The following is an 18,802-nucleotide window of genomic DNA, read 5'->3' as shown; positions in this document are numbered from 1 at the left end:
AAAGAATCCCAAGCAGGCTCTGCACTGTCAGCCCAGAGCCTGACGCGGGGCTCCATCTCATGAACTGTGAGATCATGACCTGAGCCGAAATCAAGAGTCAGAGGCTTAACCCACTGAGCTACCTAGGTGCCCCCTAAAATACGCTTTTTGTAGAGCAGTTTTAGGTTCATGACAAAACTGAGCGGAGATTTCCCGTCTGCCCTTGCCTGCCCTCACAGGTGCACAGCATCCCTCACTACCAACATCCTGCGTCAGAAACATTTGTTACAATGACTCTACACTGACCCGTGGTTTCCCGGTTTCCACTTGGCTACTTACATTCAGGTCTCAGATGCCACCTTACCAGAAAGCCCCTAACTGACTACCTGGAATTTCCAAGCCCCCCCCCCCCCGCTCCTGCCCAACGTTCAAGGTACCGCGTGACTCCCTCCACAGCGTTCACCGCCCTCTCTCTTAGCTCCTGTGTCTACGTGCCCTAGGAGGAGTTGAGCCCCGGGCGGGGGTGGGGGTGGGGTGGAGGATGGGGAAGAAGAGACGGGTCTCTGCTTGGTTCACTGATGCATCCTCAATGCCTGGAAGGGAGGGGACGCACACGCTTCCTCGCCTCTGCGTCCCGTCTGGCCTCCAGCCTCTCCTCACCCTCAACTCTGAAGCTAGATTTCAGGGCACACTCCCTTCTGCCACCCCCACCTGGGCCCCGAGTTAGATCAGCTGTGTCACTCACTACTCCTGCGTCCCCTACCATAGGTGCTATGCTTCTCTCCCTGAGCGCCGCACCCCAGCCCCGGGGGGTGGGGGGGGGGTGGGGGGGAGGGCCTCGGCCCTCAACCGCTCCCCACCCCGCCCCCCCCAACAGACACGCGCGCGCACACAGCACCTGGCAGCTCTGAGTATATTTAATGACAAGGTCGTGGGGGCTGTGGGGCCAAACAGGGATCACCCAGAAGTCTGGGGAGGGAAGGTTGCAAAGTTCAGCCCCCGGTCGTCCCCATCAAATGGTGGAGTCATTGGCCGTCGCCGGGTCGTGCAGCTGGTGGCGGAAGGAGAGTCGGGCCTTCCTGCTGAAGTAGGCGCCAGACCCTAGGGAGGGTATCCCTCCCTCAGCCACGGTGGGGGCTTCAGCCTGGCTGGGGTTTGGGTCTGGAGGGGCAGCCGGATCCAGGCCTGGAAGGGAGATGGGAGGAGGGAGAGGGGTGTTGCGGCCCGTGTTCTTCCTTCCTTCCCCACGGTGAGGACCCAAGAGGCCAGGGAGGCCACCTGGGTCTTGGGGCCCCGAGAGGGGGTGTGGAGAGAGCAGGCCTGCGACCTGGGCGGTCACTCGGGACCTGCCACGCAGAAGGGCCCCTGCTTGCTGTGATGCTGCTGTCACCGTCACGAAGGTGCTATTTTTTTTTTTTTTTTTACAGGGGCTTCACTTGCTCATTCGGCAGCGGCCCTGTGAGGTATTTAGGCGGCCCTGTGGGGAAGCCCACCTCCCACCCGCAAAACAGACCATTCTTTTCCCTCCACTGGCTTGACCATGTACCTTTGTCCCCGGTGCGGTCTCTCTGCCTCCCTGCCAGCCCCCCTTTTTCCTCAGCCACCCCCTCCCCATACCTGCTCCTCTTCCAGTCCTCCGCTGCCTCCGGCACCCACACCATGGGAAACACCATGCCCCCTTGAGACCCATCTCACCAGTGGAGGAGACCAGGGTGCTGGGACTGGTCAGGAGGGCCCCAGGAGGAGGGGTGTGGCTGGCAAGCCCCCCCACTGTGGGCCAAACTACCACTTAGCCTCAGACCGCCTGGTGATTATAGGCGCCAGGGGATGGAAGGAGGAGGAGAGGGAGGAGGGAAGAGGTGGACGGATACCCCATTCAGACACCTATCCTGTCGCGCCCCCTTAATTTGGGAGCCCTCTCTGACCTCCAGGGAGAAGCAGGAGGCCACTGGGAGGGGGGAGGTGGCAGAGACAGACACAGAGGGGCTGGGGCCACCGACAGGAGCCGTGAAAATCCGCTGACAGCTTGCTTCCAGCCTGGATGCTGCTGGGGACTCACTGGTATTCTGGAATGAGAATTCAGAATGCCCATGACGTAAAATCATAAAGAAAAAAAAAATAGTCCGTTCTCACGGAAGGTGAAATTGTGCTAGCCGAGGAAACGTTAGGTTCTCACTAAACGTCCGGGAGCTCTTGTCGCCTTTAATAGGACACTGACAATGGATTAGTTATGCTGTGCCAGGTAGATTCAAGGGACTTTTTACTTGTTATCTTGCTTAATCATGTCAGTGATGCCTGGAGGTACATGTTATCACTGTCCTCATTTTATAAGCAAGGTCACGGAGGCAGCTGGAGCGGGGACTCCCTCCACCCCCACATCCTGATCCCAGCCCACACTGTGCTCTGCAGTGAGCTTCCCCGCATCAGGTGCTAATGCCCTCAGCCGGGCAGGGGACAGGGGTGGGGGAAGCAGAGCACCCTCGTCAAGGACTCTAAACGCCCCCCAGCACAGCCGTGCAAATGTGCTCTTAACTTGGGAAGTTGCCGGCTCTATTGGACTAGCAGACTCAGAAACCTGTTTCTTGTTTCTTTCCTTCTTTCTTTCTTTTTTTTTTTACATTTAAAGTTTATTTGTTTTGGTTTTGAGAGACAGAACAGCAGGGTAGGGGCAGAGAGAGGGGGACAGGGGATCTGAAGCAGACCCTGCGCTGACAGCAGAGAGCCCAATGTGGGGCTCGAACTCACAAACTGTGAGATCGTGACTTGAGCCGAAGTCGGACGCTTCACCGACGGAGCCCCCCAGGCGCCCCTGTTTCGCACTTCTAAATTACCGGTCTCAAGGGGCGCCTGGGCAGCTCCGTCGGTGAAGCGTCCGACTTCGGCTCAAGTCGTGACCCAGCCCCGAGTTGGGCTCTGTGCCAACATCTGGGAGTCTGGAGCCTGCTTCCGATTTTGTGTCTCCCTTTCTCTCTGCTCCTCCCCTGCTTGTGCTCTGTCTCTCTCTCTCTCTCAAAAGTAAACAAATAAACATAAATAAGTCACCTTTATTGAAGTGAAAATTTACATGCAATTGAATACACACATCTGTGTCCAGGTCTGTAAATATTAACAAGGGTACACACTCGTGAAATAATCACCCCAGTCGAGATACAAGACGTTCCCATCACCAACTTCCCTTCCTTCTCTACGCCTCCCACCCCAGGCAGCTACTGATCTCATTCCTGTCCAAACAGATTGGATTTGCCTGTTTCCGGGCTTTATTTAAGTGGAGTCCTAGAGTATTACTTCCGTCTGTCTGACTTCTTTCAGCATAACGGTTTTTAACTTCGCCCAAGTTGTATGTGTTTGCAGCTTACTTGAGGTTTTTTTGTTTTGTTTTGTTTTGTTTTTTTGGTAACAATAGTTTTATTGAGATAGAATGGACATACCATAAAATTCATCCTTTTATTTTTATATATATTTTTAAATGTATTAAAAAAATTTTTTTTAACATTTATTTATTTTTGAGACAGAGAGAGACAGAGCATGAGCAGGTGAGGGTCAGAGAGAGAGGGAGACACAGAATCCGAAACAGGCTCCAGGCTCTGAGCTGTCAGCCCAGAGCCCGATGCAGGGCTCGAACTCACGGACCACGAGATCATGACCTGAGCCGAAGTTGGACGCCCAGCCGACTGAGCCACCCAGGCGCCCCTAAATATTTATTTTTGAGAGAGAGCACAAGCAGGGGAGGGACAGAGAGAGAGCGAGACACAGAATCGGAAGCAGGTTCCAGGCTCTGAGCTGTCAGCACAGAGCCCGACGCGGGACTTGAACTCACAAACCGGGAGATCATGACCAGAACCGAAGTCAGATGCTCAACCAGCTGAGCCACCCAGGCGCCCCTAAAATTCACCCTTTTATAGGATCCAATTCAGTGGCTTTTACTATATTCATCAGTTGAGAAACATCAACTAATTTTATAACATTTTCATCATCCTTGAAAGAGAGCCTGTACCCCCTGCCAGTCACTCCCCTGTCCTTCTTCTCCCCAGCTAGTGGCTAACCTACCTTCGGTCTCTACAGGTTTTGGACATTTCGTCTAAATGGACTCACATAATATGTGGTCCTTTGTGTCTGACTTTTTTTTCATTTAGGATATTCTTTTCTTCTTCTTCTTCTTTTTTTTAAGAGAGAGTGGGGCGCCTGGGTGGCTCAGCCAGTTAAGCGGCCGACTTCGGCTCAGGTCATGATCTCGTGGTCCATGGGTTCGAGCCCCGCGTCGGGCTCTTTGCTGACAGCTCCGAGCCTGGAGCCTGCTTCCGATTCTGTATCTCCCCCTCTCTCTGTTCCCTCTGCCACTCGTGCTCTGTCTCTGTCTCTCAAAAATAAATAAATGTAAAAAAAAAAGTTTTAAATAAAGAAATATTAAAAAAATAATAACAAAAGAGTTGGATGCTTAACCGACTGAGCCACCCAGGTGCTCCTTCCTTAGCATAATATTTTCAAGACCTGCCCCTGTGGCAACGCGTGCTAGAGCTCCACTCCTTTTTGTGGCCCAGTGGTGTACCTTGGAGGAACCACCATGTTCTGTCTGCCCATTCAGCAGCTGAGGGACGTTGGGTTGTTCCCACGATTTGGCTAGTTGAGTACTACCGCGTGCAGGTCTCTGTGCGCCCGCGTGCTTTCAATTCTTCTGGGTCTTCACCTAGGAGCGGAATTGTTGGGTTGCCATAGGGTAGCTCTACCATTGACTTTTTCTCTTTCAGTTAAAGGGCGTTTGACACACAACGTGACCTCAGTGTTGGGCGAGTACGACACAACATAGCGATTGGACAACTGTATACATTATGCTACATGCTCCGCAAGCGTAGCTCCAACCCGTCACCACACGCGGCGCTGTTACAGTATCACTGACTATAATCCCTGTGCTGAACCTTTCATCCCCACGACTCATTCGTTCCCTAACTGGAAGCCTGGACCGCCCTCTCCCCTCCCCCTCCCCTCTGGTAACCACCGGTTTGTTCTCTGTATTTCTGGATCTGTTTGTGCTTTGTTTGGTCATTTTTTTACATTTCACATGTAATGAGATCATATGATATTTGTCTTTTGCGAACTTATCTCACTTAGCATCATACTCTCTAAATCCATTGATGTTGTTGCAAATGGCAAGATAGCATTCTTTTTTTACGGTTGAGCAATATTTGTGTGTGTGTGTGTGTGTGTGTGTGTGTGTGTACCACTCTTCTTTCTCCGTTCAATCAATCAGTGGACATTTAGGTTGTTTCTATATCTTGGCTATTGTAAATTATGCTGCTATAAACATGGTGATGCATATATCTTTTTGAATCAGTGCTTTCATTTTCTTTTTTTTTAACTTTTTTTTTTACATTTATTCATTTTTGAGAGACAGAGAGCATGAGTGGGGAAGGGGCAGAGAGAGAGGGAGACACAGAATCTGAAGCAGCTTCCAGGCTCAGAGCTGTCAGCCCAGAGCCCGACGCGGGGCTCGAACCCATGGACCACAAGATCATGACCTGAGCCAAAGTCGGACACTCCACGGGCTGAGCCGCCCAAGATCCCCAAGAGCACTAGGATTTTAAACACAGAAGCCACATTCTGTGACAAAGTATTTGTGATACATATATCGGCTAGTGGATTTGTATTCAAAATATACAAAGAACGAATTCAGTGATATGACATTGTTTTTAAAAAATTACCAAAAGCTGGAAGAGACACTTTGCAAAAGAAGATTATGCAAATGGCCAGTAAGCACGTGAAACTCGATCAGCATCATTACTCCTCAGAGAAAGGCAAATAAAGCTACGACGGTTTATTTCCTTTACCCTCAGAACAGCTAATGCTAAAAAGACGGACCGCGTCAGATGCTGGCCACGCCGTGGAACCCCCAGAAGTAACACAGACTGGTTTGGGAAATGCAAAACGGAGCGACCACTTTGGGAGCCAGTCTGGCAGTTTCTCATAAAGGTAAAATGCACTTTTTACAGGCCCTGGCAACGCCTCTGCGAGCTATTTACCCAAGAGAAAGGGAAACGCTTATCCACACAAAGACTCCTACAGGAATGTTTATAGGAGCTTTATCGCAATAGATTAGAAACAACCCAGATGTCCATCGGGAGAGATAAGGAAATCCGCATTTGAAAAAAAAAAAAAAGAGGGCATAGGGGCGCCCCAGTGGCTCAGTCGGTTGAGTCGGTGGCTTTGGCTCAGGTCGTGATCTCGCAGTCTGTGGGTTCGAGCCCCGCGTCGGGCTCTGTGCTGACAGCTCGGAGCCTGGAGTCTGCTTGGGATTCTGTGTCTCCCTCTCTCTCTGCCCCTCCCCTGCTCGTGCTCTGTCTCTTTTTCTCCGAAAATTAAATAGTTTTAAAAATTAAAAAAAAAAAAATAAATAAAGGGGGCATATTTTGTCTTTTAGAACCTGAGAGTTTCCCGCCTGCTCCCGGACTGTGGGTCCCCGGAGAGCGGGCTCGGCGGCGGCCGGCTCCCTCACTGTTGTGCGCCCGGAGCCCGGCCCGGGGCAAGTGGCGAGACGTGGTGCAGGAGCGGTGTAGGAGCGCACGTTCCCCAGCCCCCGGCCGCCGGCCCCCGGGCCCTTGCGCCGGCCCTGCCTCTACCGCCGCCCGCCGCAGCCCCCGGGACCAGCGCTCGCTCGACGGCCTTGCGGCGGGGCGGGCGCGGAGGTGAGGCCGGGAGACCCGCCCCCGGGGGCCGGCCTTTCCCGCCCTTCCCGCCCCTTCCCGCCCCGCCGCCCGGGTGTGGGCCCGGCTCCCTGTGCCGCTCCCTCGGCTGGCGGACCGGCGCGGGCGCCGCCTGGGGCTGCGGGGTGAGGGGCCCGGGGGGCGCGCGGCGGCGGGGCCCGGACCCCGGGGGAGGGGGGCGGGGGGCGGGAAGGGGCGCGGGCTCAGCCGCGCGCCGAGATTTCAGGGTGTCCCTCCCGGGCGGGGCGCGCGGGACTTCCTCATTCCCGCTGGACGCCCCCCTGCTCCCGGCCTGGCCTGGCCGGAGCCCCGGGGTCCCCGGCGACCCCCCCCCGCCCCGCCCCGGCTTCCGCTCCGCCCCGGCTCGGGGCCCCGCGGGCCCGGCGGGAGCTCCAGGGCGCGCCGGGGCCGGGACGGGAGGCGGGGCTGAGGCATCCTGGATGCGGGACCCGGGGACCGGGTGGAGGTCAAGGCGGGTCGGCGGGGCGCTGCAGACCGAAGGGGAAGGAGGGCGCGCGAGGGAGGTGGGGAGGGTGGGGGGCCCGGGTTCTGCAGGGCACGGCACCTCCCTGAGGCCTCCCCCTGCGCCCAGGATGGCGGCGACCCCCCAGAGCCTCTTCCCCGCGGGGGGCGAGCTGGACTCCAGCCAGCTGCAGATGGAGCCCGACGAGCTGGACACTCTGAGGGAGGGGGAGGACCCAGGTAGGCAGGGGGGACGGCCCTGGGGGAGGACGGGGTGGGTGGCGGCCGGGACCTCCTGGGGTTCACATTCTCGCACCTTCTCTCCTCCCAGCTGACCGGATGCACCCTTTCCTGGCCATCTACGACCTGCAGCCTCTGAAAATGCACCCCTTGGTGTTCGCCCCTGGGGTGCCCGTCACAGCCCGAGTGGTGGGAACCGAAAGATACACCAGCGGATCCAAGGTGGCTGGCCGGGCACTGGGGACGTGGGGAAAGGCAGGGCCGGCCCGGAGGTCGGGGAGGAGGGGGCGCTGCCACCCGGCCAGGGGACAACCGCTGAGTGCCTCCCGCCCCCAGGTGGGAACCTGCACTCTGTATTCCGTCCGCTTGACTCACGGCGCCTTTACCTGGACGACCAAGAAGAAGTTCCGCCATTTCCAGGAGCTGCACCGGGACCTCCTGAGGCACAAAGTCTTGATGAGTCTGCTCCCTCTGGCCCGGTAAGGGGACCCGTCTGCTTCCTGTCCCTGCCCCAGCCGCCACCACTGCTTTCTGCCTGTCGCACCCTTTCCCTGCCCCAGCTCCTTTCCTGCCCCAGCTCTGGCCCCTGGTGGGGGGGGGGGGGGCCCTTCCCTGACCCCGGTTACCAGGAAACCTTCCCAGCTCGGCTCTCCCTGTCCGTGGTCCTGTGCCAGTATCTCAGCCGGGCGGGGCGCCCAAAATGCCCTTGGCAGCTTCCCACGTCTCCGTTCTCAGGATAGGGGGACTTTGGCAGCCTCCGGGCCTCCCCCAAGCCTCCCAGTCCCGTGCTTCAGGGATCCAGGCACTCAGCTTCCTGGCTGCCACTTGACCCTCTTCCCGCCTCGCCTCCGCAGCTTTGCCACCACCCATCCCCCCGCTGGAGAAGCCGCCAACCGCGAGATGCCCTCTCTGCCTCGCGCAGGACCCGAGGGCTCCTCCAGACACGCGTCCAGCAAACAGGTGCGACCCGACGCCGGACCGCCCGGGAAGGCGTTTCGTGCGCCCATGGCTCCGGTCCCATCTGTGTCTGTCTCTTGTCCCTGCTTCAGAAATACCTGGAGAATTACCTCAACCGCCTCCTGACCATGTCTTTCTACCGCAACTACCACGCCATGGTAAGGCCCAGGGGCTGGTTTTAGGGGGGGCAGAGGACCCCGGCCCGTGGGGTCTGAGGGGCTGGAAGCCAGAGTCTCTCCCCTGAGCCTTCGTCTTCCTCGGCAGACAGAGTTCCTGGAAGTCAGCCAGCTCTCCTTCATCCCAGACCTTGGCTCCAAAGGACTGTGAGTGTGCGACATCCCGCACGGGCCACGGGTAAACCCGCGGATCCCTCCCTGCCTGAGGATGGGGAAAGCAGTGCCCAGTGCGCGGGCAGGGGCGGGGGCGCGGCGGGCATCCGGATTCCTCTTCGGGCATCTCCCCACCCCACGCCCGCTCCCCGACTCTGCCCACAGGGAAGGAGTGATCCGGAAGCGTTCGGGCGGCCACCGAGTTCCTGGCCTCACCTGCTGTGGCCGGGACCAAGTGTGTTACCGCTGGTCCAAGAGGTGAGCCCCGGAGCGGTCAGCGGGGCAGCGGTGGGGGCGAGGAAGGAGATGCCGTGGGCAGGGAGGAACGGACGGAGCCCTCCCGCTCCAGGTGGCTGGTGGTGAAGGACTCTTTCCTGCTGTACCTGTGCCTCGAGACGGGCGCCATCTCCTTTGTTCAGCTCTTTGACCCTGGCTTCGAGGTGCAGGTGGGGAAACGGAGCACTGAGACGCGGTACGGGGTCAGGATCGACACCTCCCACAGGTAAGGCCTCCAGCCGGTGTAGACGGACACCTGGTGAGCCGAGAGCGTTGGGGGGGGGGGGCAGTGAGTGGAAGGAAAGGAAGCATTTCCACCCCATCCCCCACCCCCATCCAACCCCCCCCTGGAGCCGGCCTTGGTTTGGAACCAGAGAATTGGTCTGGCCACATGCCTGGGACTGCTCTTAGAACCTAGGCCCAGAGAGAGGGGGTCAAGTACAAGCTTGGGGGAGGGACTCCCGATATAAAAGAAAGGGCGCTCCGTTCATTCATTCGTTCATTCGTTCGTTCCTTCGAGCAAACCCCCCGAGTGCCGGGTGCAAAACTCTGTGCTGTGCCGGTGACCTAACTGTGTGCGAGGCACACGCCTGCCTTGTCCGGGTGGGGTGGTGAATTAGGGACTAAGGGAGGAAGCGGGAAAGAAGGGACAGCCAAAGAGGAATGTATCGGGCGAGGCCGGGGCACGAAGGGTGAAGCCTGTGGTCCATCTCGTTGTTCCTGCTCAGGTCCCTGATCCTCAAGTGTGGCAGCTACCGGCAGGCACGGTGGTGGGGCCAGGAGATCACGGAGCTGGCCCAGGGCCCGGGAAGAGACTTCATACAGCTGCACCGTCACGACAGCTATGCCCCGCCCCGGCCCAGGACCTTGGCCCGGTGGTGAGACACTGCCGTCCCTTCGGAGCTTGTCTGTGGGCCTCGTGACCCTCTCCGTGTTTTCTGAGTCCTTTCCTTGGTCCTCTTTGATCTTCTCTGACCCGTTCTGGCTTCGACACCCTCCCCCTTTGACTTCTCCAGTCTTCCTGACCATCTGACCTCTAACCACACTGATTATCTGCCTTCCCTCTGATCTCTCTGACCCCCATACCCACTCATCTCCAGTCATCTCCTCCGACCCTGGCCTCTCTGACCTCCTGTGACCTTTTTAACTGCCTTTTATCACACTGGCTCTCTCTGTGCCTTATGAGCTCTTAAAATCTCTGTGATTCACTCGTTCGTCCAATACACGTTTTACTAAGCACCTACTACGTGCCAGGCCCAGTGGCAGGAATAAGACAACCCAGTAGGTGATTCAGTCACAGGACAATGGTAACTTCCGGCCGTTCCGGTGGTAGATACAGGGTACCGGGCACAGCGGGGGAACATCTGCTCCCCCCCCCCCCCCGTGGGGATGTCAGGACTGCCTTGCAGAAGGCAGTGACCCTGAGGTTGGCCTTAGGAAGAAAGCAGAGACTAGCCTGTGCACCGAGGCTAGAAGAAGCAGGCTGGCATGTTTGGTGACCCTGGCGGGGGGTGGGGGGGGGAGGAGTGGCCAGAGAACAGTCTGGGGGTTGACAGCGCCTGGGTGTGCCCCGCGTGCTAAGCTGAAGCGGTTGGACTTCATCATAGGCAGGAGGGAATGGTGGAAGGATTTTTTTTCTTGGAGGCGGTGTTGACATTCGTTTGTTTCATAAGAACTAATAGCTGATACTTACGTAGTTCTCACTGCGTGCTGGGAGCTGCGCTAAGTATGATCAAACCCTCTCGCGAACCCGACGAGGCAGGCACAGGTGCTGTGTCCATTTTACAGATGAGAATGTTGAGGCAAGGAGAAGCTGAGGAACTTGCCCAAGTTGACACCTTGTAGACAGTGGAAGCAGGATTCAAACCCAGGCAGTCTGGGTCAAGACCCCAGTCTTCACCATCATACTATTTGTTATTCAAAAGCCAAAACGATACGACGCAGAAGCACAATAAGTAAAAAACTTAAGTTCCCCTTCGTTGCCCAGCCCTTTACTCCCTGGCCTCACGTCTGCCCAAGACCCAACAGCCCAGCTCTCTCCCCAGAAATAACCCTCACAACAGAGTCCTGTGTATCTTCTCCTTTCTCGGCCTGTACACTTTCATAGGCTTATGCGCATACATTACTGTTTGGTTTAATGTAAATGAGATCATGAACTTACTTTTGTGGCTTATTTTTTTTTCCCACTTAATGTGTGTGTTAGAGATTAGGCATTCAGATTCTTTCTTATTTTATTTTATTTTATTTTATTTTATTTTATTTTATTTTATTTTATTTTATTTTATTTTATTTTATTATTTTATTTAAAGTAGGTTTCACACCCAGTGCAGAGCACGCCATGGGGCTTGAACTCACAACCCTGAGATCACGAACTTGCTTTTGTAGCTTATTTTTTTCTTTTTCACGTTATGTGTGTGTTAGAGATTAGGCATTCAGGTTCTTTTCTTTCTTTCTTTTTCTTTCTTTCTTCCTTTCTTTTTTTCTTTTCCTTTCTCTTCTTTTCTCCTTTTCTTTTTCTTTTTTCTTCTCTTCTCTTCTCTTCTCTTCTCTTCTCTTCTCTTCTCTTCTCTTTTCTTTTCTTTTCTTTTCTTTCCTTCTGTAGGCTTCTCACCCAGCGCAGAGTGCAACATGGGGCTTGAACTCACAACCCTGAGATCAAGACCTGAGCTGAGATTAGGAGTTGGACGCTGAACCGACTGAGCCACCCAGGTGCCCCAAATTCTCATTTTACAAATCTTTTTTTTTTTTAGGTTTATTTATTTTGAGAGAGGGAGAGAGGACATCAGCAGGGGAGCCAAATTCTCATTTCAAGCGATGTTGCACTGAACACAGTCTTTGCCTAAGCAAAGCATTTAATAGGATGCATCCCTAGAAATAGAATTACTATGTGCATTTAATGGTATTAAACAGTATGTGTGTCTGATATTCGGATACTGCCAAACTGTCTTCTAAATAAGCTATAACCAGGGCTCCTGGGTGGCTTAGTCAGTTAGGCGTCCGACTTCGGCTCAGGTCATGATCTCACGGTCCGTGGGTTCGAGCCCCGCGTCGGGCTCTGTGCTGACAGCTAGAGCCTGGAGCCTGCTTCGAATTCTGTGTCTCCCTCGCTCTCTGCCCCTCCCCGACTCACACTCTGTCTCTCAAACATAAATGAATGTTAAAAAAATAAAAATAAAAAGGCTATAACCGAAGTATATTCCCATAGTCTATGAGGATTCTTATTCTCCTGCATGCTAATATTGAACATTGCCAGTGATCTTTATTTTTGCCAATTTAGTGGATTAAAGACATGTTATTCCATTTTGATATCAATTTCCTTCTTTACTATTGAGATTAAACATCTTTTCCTACGGTTGACCATTTTAATCTCCTCTGTGAACTGCCAGTTCTTTGTTCATTTCGCCGTTGGCCTGTGTGTCTTTTTCTTACTGATTCGCTGGAACTCTTTATGTATGATGCGTTAACGTTCCCCACCTTTAGTCATCTTCTTTAGCTTTTTGTGCCCTCTGTAATTTTTAATTTTACTTAGCTTAAACTGGCAAATTTGTCCCCCTTTCATACGTCTGACACCGTCTGATTTCTCTGATCACTCCTGATCTTTGACCCTGCCGTCACCTCTGATCCATGACTGTCCTCGGGTCTTCACTCTCCAGAGCTTTCTGGCTTCTGATTCTGACCTCCTTGGCTTGACCTTCCCCTCCCTCCAGGTTTGTGAACGGGGCGGGTTACTTTGCCGCTGTGGCAGACGCCATCGGAGGAGCTCAAGAGGAGATTTTCATCACAGACTGGTGGTGAGTAGGGGAAAAGCTCAGGCAGGAAGGGGCAGGATAGGGCCTGCCCCCGGATCAGCTTACAGGCCAGAGGAGGGAGGGGCAGGGAAGAAGGGGCTGGCTGCTCGCCCTTCACCCCCTGCCCTGAATCCCAGGTTGAGTCCTGAGATTTACCTGAAGCGTCCGGCCCATTCAGATGACTGGAGACTGGACATTATGCTCAAGAAGAAGGCGGTGAGGAGAGTGGCAGACGGGAGGGGAGGTGCGTGGAGGTGGGTCAGAAGGGAGAAGGAAAGGAAGCTGAAGCTTCAGGGGAGGAAACACGTCTATCGTGGGCTGCTGTCTGGCAAGCATCACCTCCTTTTCTTCCTTAAGAGGAACTTACACCTCCCCCTTCGTGCTCCTCCTCTACCTGGTGCAGACTTCTCTCCAAGTACCCATTACGCCTTGTGGCGTTACCTGGGGGTGTACGTGTCTGCCTTTCTCACGGGAATGACATCGCTAGCCTCAGTGTAAGGCCCGGTGTCCGCCATGTTGGGGACATCCATAGACGTTAATGGATAGACAGATGATCGAGAGGAGGGGCCGGTGGGTGGATGGATGATGGAAAGGGGGATAGATGAAAGGATAGGAGGGTGGAAAGGTGGATCAGTAGCAGGGGGGAGGGGGGAAGGGATAGATGGATGACAGGTGGCACATATGGGGGTGAGTAAATGGCTGGGAAGATGGATGGATGGATGGATGGGCAGGTGAACAGTGTGCTCACCCACTGCTAAGTTTGCTGAGAGCATCAGAGCAGGGTGTGAGCACTGAGGATCCCCAGGCTGAGTGCACGGACGTACAGAACCCCAAGAATGGGGAAGGATTCGGGAGGTTGGAGGGGGGGCCGTTCTGACCCCCCCCCTCCCCCGCTCACTACCAGGAGGAGGGTGTCCGTGTGTCCGTACTGCTGTTTAAGGAGGTGGAGCTGGCCTTGGGCATTAACAGCGGCTACAGCAAGAGGGCTCTGATGCTGTTGCACCCCAACATAAAGGTGACTGTCAGGCGTCAGAGACGCCCCCAAAAACCACGACCCTCCTCGCCACACTTCCCCACTCCCTCGACCCTCCCTTTCTAATTTTTTTTTTTAAACGCTTATTTATTCTTGAGAGACAGAGAGAGACAGAGGGTGAGCAGGGGAAGGGCAGAGAGAGAGAGGGAGACACAGAAGCTGAAGCAGGCTCCAGGCTCTGAGCCATCAGCACAGAGCCCAATGCGGGGCTCGAACTCACGGACTGTGAGATCATGACCTGAGCCGAAGTCGGACGCCCAACCGACTGAGCCACCTAGGCGCCCCGTGACCCTCCCTCTCCTGGAACATCTCATCCCCCCATCTTCCTGTCCCCCCCCATCCTCCCTCCCAATGTCTCCATCTTCTCTCCCCTAAGCCCGCCCGCATGACCTCCCCCCACACCTGCTGCAGGTGATGCGTCACCCGGACCAGGTGACGCTGTGGGCCCATCATGAGAAGCTCCTGGTCGTGGACCAAGTAGTGGCCTTCTTGGGGGGGCTGGACCTTGCCTACGGCCGCTGGGACGACCTGCAGTACCGGCTGACTGACCTCGGGGACCCCTCTGAACCAGCCGCCCCACAGGTAGTCCCCCCAGGCCTCCCTGAGCGTCGCTAGGCGCACCCCTCCCCAGCGCCAGCCCGCCCCCGCTGGTCACTCGCGTGCTGCCCGCCCCGGGGATTCCTCTTTCTGGGACCCCAGGAAGGTGCCTTGAAGGAGGCCCAGTCCTCTCCCCACCCCCACGGCCCCGTCCCACTCCCCTGGGGTAGCGAGTGCGGCCGAAGGGGAGGGCCAGGGTGGGACTCTCTCTGTCTCATTCTTACTCTCTGTGTCTCTGTGTCTCACACCTTCAGTGCTCCTCTCTTCTCTGTGGCCCTGGTTCTGTGCGGCCTCCATGACCTCTCCTTGCCCGTGGCTTGGGTGTGTTCCCTACAGCCTCCCACCCCCGGCTCAGACGCTCCGGCCACCCCAGACCTGTCCCAAAACCAACTCTTCTGGCTGGGCAAGGACTACAGCAATCTTATCACTAAGGACTGGGTGCAGCTGGACCGGCCTTTTGAGGGTGAGGGTCCCCTCCTCCCAAGCCCCCAAAAGCTGAGAGTAGGGGCAGACATCGAGGCGAGAACCGAGAACAGGATGAGCGGGGTCAAGGGTAATGTAGCTCTCCCTCTGGTCCCCTCGTCCTCCTCCCTGCCCCTGATCCTCCCGGGGGCCCCCCAGATTTCATCGACAGGGAGACCACGCCCCGGATGCCATGGCGGGACATAGGGGTGGCCGTCCACGGTCTGCCCGCCCGGGACCTGGCCCGCCACTTCATCCAGCGCTGGAATTTCACCAAGGTGCCCACCCCCTCCTGCGGGGGCTGGGGGGGTTCGGGAAGGGGCCGCCTCCCGCTGACTGCCATCACTCCACCTCAGACGACCAAGGCCAAGTACAAGACCCCCGTGTACCCCTACCTGCTGCCCAAATCCACCAGCACCGCGGACCAGCTCTCCTTCACGATCCCCGGGGGGCAGTGCGCCACTGTGCAGGTGAGGCCCCCTCTTCAGCCCGTCCTCACGCCTCCCTCCCTCCAGCCGAGGGCCCCCGGCCCGAGAGCCCCCCCCCCGGCCTCTCCTGGGGTCGGGAACCACAGCATATTCGCTGTTCCGCCAGGTCTTGCGGTCGGTGGACCGTTGGTCAGCAGGGACGATGGAAAACTCCATCCTCAATGCCTATCTGCACACCATCAGGGAGAGCCAGCGCTTCCTGTACATCGAGGTGTGACGGGGGGTGAGGGCGGGGCAGAGAATGGAGCGGACCCCGGGGGATGAGAGGGACCTGAGAGCAGCGGGATCGGTCCTTGAGGGCCAGCGTAGCCAGGCCTGGAGAAATGCGCAGCCCGGGGCCAGCGCCTGGGCCCAGCCAGGCAGGGGCCTGGCTGCTGATGTCTCTCTTTGGTCCCTGCCTCAGAATCAGTTCTTTATTAGCTGCTCGGACGGGCGGACCGTTCTGAACAAGGTGGGCGATGAGATTGTGGACAGAATCCTGAAGGCCCACAAGTAAGGCGGGGGGGGGGGGGGGGGGGGACTGGCCGCCGGATGGGGTTGTGGGCGTGGTTTAGCCCTTGCGGAGGAGCGGGGCTTGGGGCGGGACAGGTGGGACCTCTGACTCCGCCCCCTTCCCAGACAGGGCCAGCGTTTCCGAGTATACGTGCTTCTGCCCCTGCTGCCGGGGTTTGAAGGTGACATCAGGACAGGTGGTGGTAACTCCATCCAGGCCATTCTGCACTTCACTTACAGGTGACCCCACCCCCCACCCCCAGCCAGACTCTGCCTCTCCGTGGCCATCCACCCGTGCCCCTGCCCTGACTCTGTCCCCATCCCTTCCTGCTGGACTTCTGGGGTCCGCCTCTCTCCTGACATCCCCCACCAGCTCCCCCAGCCTCCACCTCCCTCACCGGCTCTTCTCCCTCAGGACCCTGTGCCGTGGGGAATATTCGATCCTACATCGCCTCAAAGCAGCCAGTGAGTGCTGGGGGCTGGGGGGTTGCAGCCCGGGTCCTTCTTGCGTGTCTCTGGGGCTACTGCTCTGAGACGGCAGGCAGTTTTTACTGCAGGGAGACGCGTATAGACCTTGAAGTGGGGAGGCAGCTGGGACAGGGCTCCATCTGCACATGAGGGCACCCCTCCCTACACCCCCACCCCCTTTCTCACAGTGGGGACAGCATGGCGGGACTACATATCCATCTGCGGGCTTCGCACGCACGGAGAGCTGGGCGGGCACCCGGTCTCCGAACTCATCTACATCCACAGCAAGATGCTCATCGCAGATGACCGGACGGTCATCATCGGTCAGTCCTGGACGCTGGGTGCCCGGCAGCGCCGGGGGTGGGGGGGGGGTGGAGCAGGGCCCAGCGGGAGGTGACGGAAGCTGGCTGGTCCTCGGGCAGAGTTGATGGGGCAGGGCCCCCCCACTCCCTCCCACCCCCTACCCCAGGGCTCAGGCAGACACGTTGCGTCCTGCGCCCATCCCAGGCTCGGCCAACATCAACGACCGGAGCTTGCTGGGGAAGCGAGACAGTGAGCTGGCCGTGCTGATCGAGGACACAGAGATGGAACCATCCCTCATGGACGGTGGGGAGTATCAGGCGGGCCGGTTTGCTTTGAGTCTGCGGAAGCACTGCTTCAGGTAAGGCCGGGTGGGGAGCTACCGGCGTGGCGGGGAGGCACAGGTTGGGAGGGGGTTACTCTGCCTCTGGAGCGGGTGCGAGGGTTTCCCAATCTAGCATAGGGTACCGGGAAAGTAGGGATATCAAGACCATGAGAAACAGATATTAAAAAAGATCCGAAGCAGGTTCCAGGCTCTGAGCTGTCAGCACGGAGCCTGACGCGGGGCTCCGACTCATGAACCGTGAGATCATGTCCTGAGCCCAGGTCAGACGCTTAACAGACTGAGCCACCCAGGCGCCCTGAGAAACAAATACTTTAAAAGTAACTTGGTAGTTTTTTGGTTTTTTTTTAAACATCAAAATAGTGGCCAAAGAAAATACAAAGTAAATTCTGTTGGATTCATTTGTGCTTATTGTACTGTTTAACATCGGGTTTATTTTGAATTACCTGCGTAGGAATAATCTGACTTTTCTGATATTCACCTTCTCCAAGGATCTTTTTTTTATTTTTCATTTTTTTAACGTTTATTTATTATTGAGAGGCTGAGACAGAGAGTGAGCAGGGGAAGGGCAGACAGAGAGGGAGACATAGAATCTGAAGCAGGCTCCAGACTATGAGCCATCAGCACGGAGCCCAACGCAGGGCTTGAACTCACGAACCGTGAGATCGTGACCTGAGCCGAAGCCAGTCGCTTAACTGACTGAGCCACCCAGGCGCCCCTCCAAGGATCTTAATCTGACCTGGCGGAGACCCTTTTGTCCTGTAGTGTGATTCTCGGGGCACATGCCCGGCCAGACCTGGATCTCCGCGACCCTGTCTGTGATGACTTCTTTCAGCTGTGGCAGGACACAGCCGAGAGCAATGCCAATATCTATGAGCAGGTGGGCACCGAGTGGGGCTGACTGTGTGGAAATCCACGGGTTATCCCGTCCGGGGTAGGATGGAGGCCCCACCGCCAAGCCGTTCCCAAAAGGGGGATGAGGGTGTGGGGGGCAGGCACATCGTGGGATTCAGTGGCTCAGGGTCAGCGTGGGGGGATATGGTGTGGGGAGCGGGGGCACCTTGGACTCTTGGCCGAGGGTCTCCAAGCCTCACTGGCTTCTGTGCCCCCCACCCACAGATCTTCCGCTGCCTGCCGTCCAATGCCACACGCTCTCTCAGGGCGCTCCGGGAGTACGTGGCCGTGGAGCCCCTGGCCACAGTCAGCCCACCTTTGGCTCGGTCTGAGCTCACCCAGGTCCAGGGCCACCTGGTCCACTTTCCCCTCAAGTTCCTGGAGGATGAGTCTTTGCTGCCCCCCCTGGGGAGCAAGGAAGGCGTGATGCCCCTCGAAGTGTGGACATAGCTACGGCTTCAGCCCGGGACAGCTTACCTGCCGCTGGGCTCCACCGAGGCTGGAGGGCTCCCTCACGCTGGAGGGCAGTGCCCTCCGAGACCAGGGGGAGGGCAGGCATGCCGGAAGAGGACTAGAGAAGAGAAGCCACGGGGACCCTTCCTTGAGAAGCAGCTGAAGAGGTCACTCTGCCTCTGGGCTGGCGGGGACGGGGGTTGGGGGGGGGCGGGAGGGCATTCCGAGTTCCTCCCCCCTGCCGCCCGGTTCAAACCACTGTTCCAGGGCAGAGGCAGACCCTTGCCCCCACGCCCGGGATGCCTCCCTGGGGGAGGCCCTGTCCTGGGCCTTCCTCCTCCTGCCCCCGAACCCCCTCTCTGCCATTACTGCCAAGGTGGAGGGAAGAGCGAAGCCCCCCTGCCCCCGGCGTCGCCCCCGCGGTGGGCAGGGCGGGGGCTGGGGTGCACACTTACCCCCTCCCCTGCCTGTGGACAAACACTAGCTTTGTATCCGTTCAGTGAGCATTTCAAAAATAAACGCCTAGTTTAGACAAGGTCCCCGGCT

General features: G+C 57.0%; 2 protein-coding genes across 4 annotated transcripts; one reads left to right on the top strand and one right to left on the bottom strand.

Annotated features, from left to right (window-relative positions):
• Positions 1 to 876: 876 nt before the first annotated feature.
• Positions 877 to 7,881, bottom strand: CE1H17orf114 (chromosome E1 C17orf114 homolog). 3 transcript variants are annotated; one of them, XM_053212660.1, is made up of 4 exons: positions 7,763 to 7,881; positions 4,526 to 4,663; positions 1,597 to 2,045; positions 877 to 1,164 (listed from the first exon to the last, which is right to left on the bottom strand). In XM_053212660.1, exons 3-4 carry the CDS (start codon positions 1,667 to 1,669, stop codon positions 992 to 994), a joined length of 246 nt encoding a protein of 81 aa, XP_053068635.1. In that variant the 5' UTR covers positions 1,670 to 2,045; positions 4,526 to 4,663; positions 7,763 to 7,881; the 3' UTR covers positions 877 to 991. The 3 variants fall into 3 exon arrangements, 2 of the variants coding, with proteins under 2 accessions (XP_053068635.1, XP_053068636.1); XR_003416682.2 differs by having other exon boundaries at positions 1,025 to 1,164; positions 1,851 to 2,045; XM_053212661.1 differs by lacking the exon at positions 4,526 to 4,663.
• On the top strand, positions 6,673 to 18,791 carry PLD2 (phospholipase D2). Its single transcript, XM_027047662.2, has 25 exons — positions 6,673 to 6,799; positions 7,267 to 7,376; positions 7,468 to 7,598; positions 7,713 to 7,855; positions 8,231 to 8,336; positions 8,426 to 8,491; positions 8,598 to 8,656; positions 8,828 to 8,920; positions 9,012 to 9,164; positions 9,667 to 9,816; positions 12,646 to 12,729; positions 12,864 to 12,942; positions 13,631 to 13,741; positions 14,171 to 14,341; positions 14,693 to 14,819; positions 14,978 to 15,096; positions 15,175 to 15,288; positions 15,413 to 15,517; positions 15,710 to 15,798; positions 15,925 to 16,038; positions 16,214 to 16,263; positions 16,455 to 16,589; positions 16,774 to 16,927; positions 17,675 to 17,789; positions 18,029 to 18,791. The coding sequence occupies exons 2-25, from the start codon at positions 7,268 to 7,270 to the stop codon at positions 18,251 to 18,253; spliced, it is 2,802 nt and encodes a 933-aa protein (XP_026903463.1). The 5' UTR covers positions 6,673 to 6,799; position 7,267; the 3' UTR covers positions 18,254 to 18,791.
• Positions 18,792 to 18,802: the final 11 nt, after the last annotated feature.

The sequence above is a fragment of the Acinonyx jubatus genome, chromosome E1, assembly GCF_027475565.1.
Source record: "Acinonyx jubatus isolate Ajub_Pintada_27869175 chromosome E1, VMU_Ajub_asm_v1.0, whole genome shotgun sequence".
NCBI classification, from domain to species: Eukaryota; Metazoa; Chordata; class Mammalia; order Carnivora; family Felidae; genus Acinonyx; species Acinonyx jubatus.
The sequence above is the reverse complement of the archived record's forward strand: the minus strand, read 5'-3'. Positions and strand labels throughout refer to the sequence as shown.

Coding starts and splice junctions, on each gene's coding strand:
- CE1H17orf114 (XM_053212660.1), bottom strand. CDS start 1,669: ATGGGTCTCAAGGGGGCATGGTGTTTCCCATGGTGTGGGTGCCGGAGG. Junction 1,165..1,596: donor GAGGACTGGAAGAGGAGCAG/GTATGGGGAGGG, acceptor TCTCCCTTCCAG/GCCTGGATCCGGCTGCCCCT.
- PLD2 (XM_027047662.2), top strand. CDS start 7,268: ATGGCGGCGACCCCCCAGAGCCTCTTCCCCGCGGGGGGCGAGCTGGAC. Junction 15,289..15,412: donor GGCAGTGCGCCACTGTGCAG/GTGAGGCCCCCT, acceptor CTGTTCCGCCAG/GTCTTGCGGTCGGTGGACCG. Junction 16,928..17,674: donor CTGCGGAAGCACTGCTTCAG/GTAAGGCCGGGT, acceptor TTTGTCCTGTAG/TGTGATTCTCGGGGCACATG.